Below are 9,210 nucleotides of genomic sequence, written 5' to 3' on the forward strand. Positions count from 1 at the left end.
CTCACCTCTCACCTTGCAGATTGTTTACTTCAGTTTTGGAGCTCCAAATGTCTGTTTATTCTGAATGTTCTGCTTTTATTCTGAATGCTCAGTTTAGGATGTCTACATCTTGTACGCACACAGAACCACTCTGCAAGGAACACTGAAACTCTCCTTTTAATCAAACATAAATACATTTAATAACACTTCTGTGTTATTAATAACTTTATTTACCTGAAAATCCCCAAGTCCAATTTGCACTCCCTGCTCACCTTTGCACAGTCCTGCTCCAGGACTGAATGTCCTGGTGCTTTTTGAAGTGAATCCTGCAGGATTTAGTTTCTCCTGAAGGTTTTTGCTCCCTCCCCAGGCACAAACTCGCTGACCAAAAGACGCGCAAGTCGCTGGGGCGGGAGGAGTTCCGGCTCTCGCACTACGCTGGGGATGTCACCTACAGTGTTGCAGGTAACAGAAAAACCAAACTCTGGGCCTTAAATACATCCCCACATCATTTGATCAACCAGATTAATTTCAAATCTCAAACCCCTGCCTTGAAGTCCCAGTAGAACATCCTGAGTGGTTTGTTTTTCTTGCAGGTTTTCTAGATAAAAACAACGACCTTCTCTTCCGGAACCTGAAGGAGGTGAGTGTGGACAGAGGAGTTTCCAGGACAGAAGGAGGAGTTGGGTTTCAAATGAGGTGGCACCTGAGGGAAAGGATTCTTCTAGACTCCTGCTGGAGGCTCTGTGTCCACAGGGCTGTGCTCTGAAAAGACTGATTGAGATCCTAGTGTCCATTTCGTTATTTTAAATAGTTTTGTCCTCAGGTTTCTCTGGTAGTTCTCTGTACTTCATCTCTGAAAATATCTCTCTCTGCAGACCATGTGCAACTCAGAGAACCCCATCATAAACCAGTGCTTTGATAGGACAGAGCTGACAGACAAAAAGAGACCTGAAACGGTGAGAACTCGAGAGCTGGAGGCGGCTGTGGCTGTTCCCTCTTTTTGGAACATGAACTCTGACATGATCTGAAATGCAAACCCCTCACATTGTATTCTGCTGCTTGTAGCCAGCTCCAAGTCAACCCTTCATGTGCAGCTTCTTTTTTTTTCTCCTAGGCAGCAACTCAGTTCAAAAACAGCCTCTCCAAACTCATGGAAATCCTGATGTCCAAAGAACCCTCCTACATTCGCTGCATGAAACCCAACGATGCCAAACAGGCTGGTATGGCCCTGGGACAGAGGCAGAGCACTGCATCCCAGCCAGGGAGACATGGAAAGGAGCCAAATGAAGATTTTGGGTTCATTTTGAGGCCGTGCCTGAGCTTCTGTAGGGAGGGGGTTGCAGTGCCAGCAGCCAGGAATCACAGTGGGAGCACTGACTTTGGGCAGAGGAAGGTGGTGGTTAAAGTAAAGAATTATTGACCTGTGTAAATTGATTCTAATGACTTTATTCTCCCTCAGTTTTGGTTCCTCTTTGCATAAAACATCCCAAAGGAAAACTTCATTTTGGAGCTAAATATAAATAATTAAAAAGGGATGGGAGGGGGGAAGACAGGAGACACAAAACTGTGTGGGACTTGTGCTGTGAGGATTCATTGGAGGTTAAAGATAATCCTGTGAGATCCAACCAGAGCTGAACATTGCCCTTCTCTAGAGCAAGGCCCAGCTGTGCACTGATTGTGTTTGTCCATTTCCATGCCCTGCCAAGACCGATTTGATGAAGTCCTGATCCGACACCAGGTGAAGTACCTGGGGCTGATGGAGAACCTCCGCGTGCGCCGAGCCGGCTTCGCCTACCGCAGGAAATACGAGGTGTTCCTGCAGAGGTGAAGCTACTTTGGAATTCTTTCCTCTGCTGCTCCCTCTCCCTGAGCTTCATCCCACTGCTGTTGAGGCTGGGAGCTGTAAAACAGCACAGGGGCAGCTTTACCACCTAGAGGGGTGGGAAGCTTGGGCTCTCTCCCTTCCCTTGACCCCTCTGCTCCTTGGATTGCACTTGTCTCCCTAAGATTTCCTCTCCTGCCAATTCCCAGGTACAAATCCCTGTGTCCAGAGACGTGGCCCACGTGGGATGGGCGGCCCTATGATGGGGTGGCTGTGCTGGTGAAGCACCTTGGCTACAAACCAGAAGAATACAAAATGGGACGGTCAGTTCTGTGTTCTCAGTTTGAGGTTATGAATCACTGCGTGTCCCTGCTGTCCCTTTGAAATGAAGCTTCTCTAGATAATGGGGGAGGGAAATGTTACAGAGCCCAAAGGGGATGCCAAAATCAAGTTGCTCCAGCATGCAAAATGTAATTCTGCATTTCTATTTCCAGAACAAAGATTTTTATCCGCTTTCCCAAGACCTTGTTTGCCACAGAAGATGCTCTGGAAGTGAGGAAACAGAGCCTGGGTGAGACACTCACACTTGCAGTAGATTTCTATTTTAAAAAGCTGAGTCTTTTTCTACCAAAATGTGCTTGGTCGTGGTTGCAAATTGCTGCTTTTCTTGCAATTCCAGCCACAAAAATGCAGGCGACGTGGAGAGGTTTCTACCGCCGGAAGAAATTCCTGACCATGAAACGCTCAGGTATGAGAGACACAGGAGGGAGAGATGTTTCCCCAGCAATTCCCACAGCAATTCCCATCCTTTTACTGACATTTATCCCATGTATCCTATTATTAAAAACTCATATTCTTGCCCCCATGCCCCACTGAAAGCTGGTAATTTCCAGAGTGGGTTTTCCTGAGCATTTTTGGTGCCAGTTTTGTGTGGAGTCAGTTTGGGGATGAAGGAGCTCCCTTAATGCAAAATCTTTGTGTTATTTTTAGCCATCACCATCCAGTCCTGGTGGAGGGGAACGCTGGGACGCCGAAAAGCTGCCAAGAGGAAATGGGCAGTGGAGACAATCAGGAGGTGTGTGAAGAGCAGCCCAAACATCACATTCCTTAACAATAAGATGCTAAAAAGAAACTTTCTTGTCACTACACAGTTTTTTAAAAATAAATTACAACTATTAAATAAAGCCCAGGAAATAGAACCTGTAAATACTGCTAATTTAGATGACTTTTTAAAATTTTCAAACAATATTTTCCACTCCCACAGGTTCATTAAAGGCTTCATTTACCGGAACCACCCGCGGTGCCCAGAGAACGAGTATTTCCTGGATTACATCCGATTCTCCTTCCTGATGAACCTCAAGAGGAACTTACCAAAAAATGTCTTGGACAAATCGTGGCCAACTCCTCCCCCATCACTCTGTGAGGTGGGAATGAGCCCTGGGATGTAGGAGGGGAATCCAGGCCTAGAGGATTGCACCTTCTTGGAGTGTGGTGCTGTTACAACACCATTTCCTCCTGGCTTCTCAGCCATTTCTGAAATTCCCTTCCATTTTCTCTTAACAAATTCAGTTCCCTCTGTTGCTGTTACTATCCTGCATCTGCTTGAATTGTTTTATTTGCTCAAAACAAAATATTGCAGAAATCTCAGTTACCTTAGCAAAAGAATTGTTAGGAAGGAAGGGAGGGAGGGCACAGCAGTGCAGAGAGGAGGGACCCTGGTGTTTATTCCCCATTCTAAAGCAGCTGGAGAAGTCCAGGGCAAACCCTCATAGAGAAAGGCAAAAAAATCAACTACTTATTATTTAATTCTTGGTCAGGAAACAGTTTTTTAAGCCAGCAGTGCAGTTGCTGCTGCTCTGTTGGGTCTGTCAGTGGTTCTGAGCTGTTGGGTGTCTGTCCCTGTGGGTCTGTCAGTGGCTCTGGGCTGTTGGGTGTCTGTCCCTGTGGGTCTGTCAGTGGTGCTGGGCTGTTGGGTGTCTGTCCCTGTGGGTCTGTCAGTGGTTCTGAGCTGTTGGGTGTCTGTCCCTGTGGGTCTGTCAGTGGCTCTGGGCTGTTGGGTGTCTGGCCCTGTGGGTCTGTCAGTGGCTCTGGGCTGTTGGATGTCTGTCCCTGTGGGTCTGTCAGTGGCTCTGAGCTGTTGGGTGTCTGTCCCTGTGGGTTTGTCCCAGCTCTGAGCTGTCCCCTGTCCCGTGCTCCCTGCAGGCGTCGCAGCTCCTGCGCAGGCTCTGCATGCAGAACATGGTCTGGACCTACTGCAAGAGGATCAGCCCCGAGTGGAAGCAGCAGGTACAGGGCACCTTTGCAGGGCTTGCCTGACTCTGCCAAGGGCAGAGCTCAGGGGAATGGAGGAGGGGGCAGCAGTGGGGGGCTGTGAATCGCTGCTTTCTGGGGTGCCACAGGAACAGTGCCACTGGTCTGGGTTTAGGTTAGACACAGAACACTAAAAGCCTGGAATGTGCACAGAAGAGACCCCATTCTATACATCTTTCAATAGATACTATTTAGACAGGCTGTGGAGCCGAGCCCCCACATAATTTCTCTATTGAAAAGCCCTGCTACTCGGCCCATGGAAGCTAAAAATATAAGAAGCTGCATTATTCTGCCTGTACCATGTAAAGTAGAGAGTAAGAATCCTGCAGACACAAACCCAGTCATTTTCCAAACAGAGAAGTTACAGGAACCATTTCAGCTGCTCTGCTGTAGCTAAAAAAAAAAGAATAAAAATGATACTGAGATTTGATTCATCTCGTGGAAAGGTAGGGGGAGGGAGTTTTTGTATTTAAAAAAAGAGCTCAGTAAAGACACAGAATAGGAGATGCTGGCTGTAACTGCCATGAAGGTTTTCATTGCACCATCTCTCACCTTCTGCAGTGCATGGACACCTGGAATGAGAGGCTGGGGCTGAGCCTGTGATTAGGGACACGGGATTAACTCAGCTCAGCAGCTGCTTTCCCCCAGCAAACCAGACTCACTGATAAGGAGCCTCCTTTATCCCCATTTTCCCTTGTAAATCATCCCAGGTGCCTTGTCCTGTGTCACAGCCTTGGCCCCCAGTACAGCAGTGGGGTTTTCCCATTTTCCCAGCTCCTGGTTTGTTCTTGGAGCAAAGGAGCCCAGGGCTCAGGTCACTGACAGGGACTGAAAGTTTAGGGTGACTCCTCATCCAAACAGGAACTGAATTATGACTGCTAATAAAACCACAAAGGGAACATCTCTTCTAACACAGGCCTATCTTTTTAATGAGGAGAAATTTTATACTAAATAAGAACACTTCTTTTGTCCTTGCAGTTGGAACAAAAAGTAATTGCCAGTGAGATTTTCAAGGGTAAAAAAGACAATTATCCTCAGAGTGTTCCCAGGCTCTTCATCAACACTCGACTGGGTGAGTGGGGGTTGCCAAGTTTAACAGGAGGAGGGAAGGGAGGGATTAATGAACTCTTTTCTTGCTGGAAATTCCTTTCTGACCCCCCACCTCTTTGGTTTTAATACAGGTAGAGAAGAAATAAATACTAAAGTCCTTCAGGCATTAGAAAATGAAGCACTTAAGGTGAGAGATGTCAAGCTTTTGTCAAGTTCCCAGTTATTCAGCAGAAGGGCAAATTAGATTTCTGGAGAAAATACAGCAAAAATTTTACATTGTAAGCTTGTAATACTCTTGAGGACAGTCTGGGAAGAGTTGATGGATTAGAAAGGGGAGATTTGGGCAGTTTAATGATGGCAGTTAAGAACTGAATGGGTTACAGCTGGAGGGGAAGGGGGAAACCCCAGAGTGACACCAAACCTGGGTTTCCCAGTCCCCAGGCAGGGCAGCCACCAGGGTGGGTCCTTGCTGCTCTGGGGCAGTGAGGAAGCTCTGGCAGGGAGGATTTTCTGCACTCTGGTTTCCCAAGCCCTGGCTGGTGCCTGCTGGGGGCTGGCAGTGCCCCAGGTGGGATCTGGCCCTGCTCACTCGTGTTTCAGTATGCAGTGCCCGTGGTCAAGTACGACAGGAAGGGCTACAAGGCCAGGGCACGGCAGCTGCTGCTCACCCAGAGCTCGGCCATCGTGGTGGAGGAGTCCAAGATCAAGCAGCGCATCGACTACTCCAACCTGACAGGTGGGAATGGCACAGGGATGGGGCTGGGCACTGCCCTGGCCCTGCTCCTCAGCTGCACTTTAATATGCACCACTACAAACTCCAGTTTGTCCTGGACACGAATGAGATGAGCTGATCCTGGCTAGCATTTTAGTACCTTGAAATTGTCTTTTTCTAAACTGAAGCTCCACAAAACGTCACCAAAATGACTCAATTGATCTCCCTCAGCCCTCCCCGAGTGATTTCCCAGTTGCAGGGTCTGGCCATAGGGGGGTTGCACCATTCCTGCACAGCAGCTGCCTGAGCCACTGCTGCAGCTTTTGGCCCTCAGAACATCCGACAGGAGGGGGAAGCTGCTGACCCTGCTGCAGTGTGGGCCCTGCAGCCTGGGGCTGAAGCCTCTCCCTCAGCCCCCTGCAGCCCCTCAGCTGTGCTGGGTGGGAGCAGTTGCTGCACTCCTGGAGAGGCTGTGAGCCCTCCCTGGTCCGGGCAGTGCCAGTGATGCTCCCGTCTCTCCCCAGGCATCTCCGTCAGCAGCCTGAGCGACAACTTGTTTGTGCTGCACGTGCACTGTGAGGACAACAAGCAGAAGGTACTGGGGGCTCATCCCTCCCTCCTCCAGGGAGCACATCCAGCTGGGAGGAGGGGGTGACAAGGTCACAGGGATGTGACTTTGTGCCAGCTCTTTCACTGCTATTTCCCTGTGTTCTCTGCTGGGGCTCAGCAGTGCTCGTTTGTCCCCTCTGGTGCTGTCCCTGTCCCCTGTCCCTTACACCACGGTGGTTTTGGTGCAGTGACACCAAAGCCATGATCCTAAAGCATGGACTCTCCTCCCAGGGTGATGTTGTCCTGCAGAGTGACCACGTGATTGAGACACTGACAAAAACAGCCATTCTGGCCAACAAAATCAACAATGTCAACATCAACCAGGGCAGGTGAGTGACACCAGGGCCCTGCCTCAGCTCTGCTTCTTCCTGCACCCCATCCAAATGTACCCAGTCCACCTCAGCCAAGGCTCCAGAGCACATCTGCTGCAGCTCTGTTAACACCCAGCTCCTGGAGAGTCCCACACGCTCACCAGGGCTCTTCTCACCCTTTGCTCTTCACAGCATAAAGTTCACAGTGGGACAAGGCAAAGAAGGGATCATCGACTTCATCTCGGGATCAGAACTGCTCATAGCCAAAGCCAAGAACGGGCATCTAACAGTGGTGAGTGTGGGCTGGGGATCACTTACCCTGGATCCAAACCAGCATTCTGGCATGGGACACATGCCATGGGATGTTCCTGCCAGTGGCAGTGCCCTGCTATCCCAGCCTTTCCCCTAGTTGGAGCTGGGCACAGGGCTCCTGCAGCCCTGAGGGGCTGCCAAACTCACACTCAGTGAGGAATTGTCCTCACTTTTTATTTCCATCCCCCGAGATTCATTTACCCTATATAGCAAAACAAATTTTAGATACATTTAAGAACACAAACAAAATCCTCTCGTTTTCTCAGCTTTTTTGTGGTGATCCTGGCAGTCAGATCACCCCACAGCTGATTCACACTGTCAGACCCCAGCTTACTCAGAAATAAATCCAGCACTAATCCAGACTGCACTGACACCCCTTCCAGCAGAGCTGAGAGCTCCCATTAGACCAGAGAGCTGCCCCTCAGAACAGCCTCAGCATGCCCAGGAATTCACTTTTGCAGCATTCTGAACACGCTTTCAAACCTGTCCTTCTCCTGCAGGTCGCTCCTCGGCTGAATTCCCGATGATGAAAATTTCCCTGCTCCAGGACCTTCCCTCCAGAGAATTGGCTGAACATTGCTCCCAGCAAACCCCCCCTCCTCGCTTTGCTCTTTCTGTTACTACCAAAGACCTGCACTTTCAGAACAACCACAAAATACATCCTTGCTCTCTTGTCTTACTCTCAAAGTCCCAGACAAAGGCCTTCTCCTCTCCTCCTTACCCGACTGAACGTGGGGTCCAGCACAGCATTCCTGCAACTACAGCTCAGGACCTTCAGCTGGGCTTTGAGGAAGAGTTTAAGCCCTGATGGAAACGACCAAAATTTGTGCTTGTCATCACCAAAAAAAAGCACAATCAGAAAACAAGTAACTCTGCTGCTTTCTCAGCCAAATCACTGAAATGCCAAACTTTGTATTATGAAGAATTTTGCTCGGAGATGTTTTAATGCTTTGTGTTACAAATATAGTGAAGCCATATTGTGTAAATGAGTAAAACCTGTAAATACTTTATAGCCAAGGATGAGATGCACTACGAGAGACGGAGTTGATGTGGAAATTTTATGTTTTAGATTTGGAATTTTTGTTGGTTTTAGTTCATGGTTACAAGGTATAACCTGAAAAACCCATCATGTAACTTCACTGATCAGGAGCCAGAGACCTTTATCTTTTTTTGAAGTCAGCTGTCCCATTTCTTGCTCTCTATTTTTATACCATAGGAATTTTTCATATCCACACAAACACAATGTAATACAAACTGCAGAGGTTACCACTGCTCTGGGCTGGCCATGGGATGAACATGAGCTCCCCTCTCCCTTTCTTTCCCTGTCTGGGAGTCCCCACTGCCCCTTCCCCACACAGCTCCGCAGGCTCAGAGCAGCACCTTCAGGAAAAATGCCTTTTCCTCTTGTTCCATAACTGGAAGTCTGATTCCTACAGTATTTATACCAGTGCCTCAGTGCTGCATTACCAGGAGGGCTGGGCACTGCTGCTGCCCCACAGCTCCAAGGACACAGGGGCTGGCTGCAGCACAGGCTCCTCCTCAGCACCTTCCCTTAATCCAAACAGCTGCAGGGTGCAGGGCTGCATGGGGAATTCCTGCTGCATCCCTGGCACAGCTCCACAGCCCAGACTGTGCATCCTGCTCTACTTGCCTTAGACACCCTTCCCCTCCATCCTGCTGCAGCCACAGCCAGCCCTGAATGCCTCTCACCCACTGCTGCCTCTCTCACAGCCTCAGCTCCCTCTCCTGCTCTGGTTCCTGACACGATGCCATTGCCCAGCCCTGCTCCTGGCTGGGATGTGGGATACACTGCAGGCCATCCCCAGCTGTGCTCAGTGTGTGCAGAGCACGCTGCAGATGTTGGTGTATAACCTCTGCCAGACTACGCTGAATAAATTTTTACAAAAAACCAACAGCCCTTGTGTTTGGTGCAGTTTCCTTACGTGGTTTAGGGGGAGACTGACCCAGCCCCAGCTCTGTGTCCATTCCAAGGAGCAGGTTATTCCCAGCAGAGCAGAGAACCTGTGTCCCTTCTCTCCATCTATGGAACTGCACTGGATGAGAACTGGAACAGCAGGTGAGAGGAATTCACCAACCCAGGG

At 49.3% G+C, this 9,210-nt stretch overlaps 1 protein-coding gene across 6 annotated transcripts in view; it reads left to right on the plus strand.

Moving 5' to 3' along the window:
• Positions 1-9,023, plus strand: part of MYO1C (myosin IC) — a 52,997-nt gene extending 43,974 nt beyond the window's left edge. For all 6 annotated transcript variants that reach the window (XM_041422927.1, XM_041422931.1, XM_041422925.1 and 3 more), the window contains 18 exons: positions 350-444; positions 576-622; positions 858-938; positions 1,097-1,202; positions 1,689-1,806; positions 2,014-2,127; positions 2,299-2,375; positions 2,484-2,552; positions 2,795-2,879; positions 3,069-3,228; positions 4,007-4,090; positions 5,093-5,186; positions 5,296-5,351; positions 5,765-5,900; positions 6,401-6,471; positions 6,717-6,814; positions 6,989-7,088; positions 7,609-9,023. In XM_041422927.1, coding sequence (XP_041278861.1) covers positions 350-444; positions 576-622; positions 858-938; positions 1,097-1,202; positions 1,689-1,806; positions 2,014-2,127; positions 2,299-2,375; positions 2,484-2,552; positions 2,795-2,879; positions 3,069-3,228; positions 4,007-4,090; positions 5,093-5,186; positions 5,296-5,351; positions 5,765-5,900; positions 6,401-6,471; positions 6,717-6,814; positions 6,989-7,088; positions 7,609-7,635 — 1,618 coding nt within the window. In that variant the 3' untranslated portion in view covers positions 7,636-9,023. The remainder of the gene's footprint in view (positions 1-349; positions 445-575; positions 623-857; positions 939-1,096; positions 1,203-1,688; positions 1,807-2,013; positions 2,128-2,298; positions 2,376-2,483; positions 2,553-2,794; positions 2,880-3,068; positions 3,229-4,006; positions 4,091-5,092; positions 5,187-5,295; positions 5,352-5,764; positions 5,901-6,400; positions 6,472-6,716; positions 6,815-6,988; positions 7,089-7,608) is intronic.
• Positions 9,024-9,210: the final 187 nt, after the last annotated feature.

This window comes from Onychostruthus taczanowskii, unplaced genomic scaffold (assembly GCF_017590055.1).
Source record: "Onychostruthus taczanowskii isolate IOZ18803 unplaced genomic scaffold, ASM1759005v1 scaffold75, whole genome shotgun sequence".
Classification (NCBI taxonomy): domain Eukaryota; kingdom Metazoa; phylum Chordata; class Aves; order Passeriformes; family Passeridae; genus Onychostruthus; species Onychostruthus taczanowskii.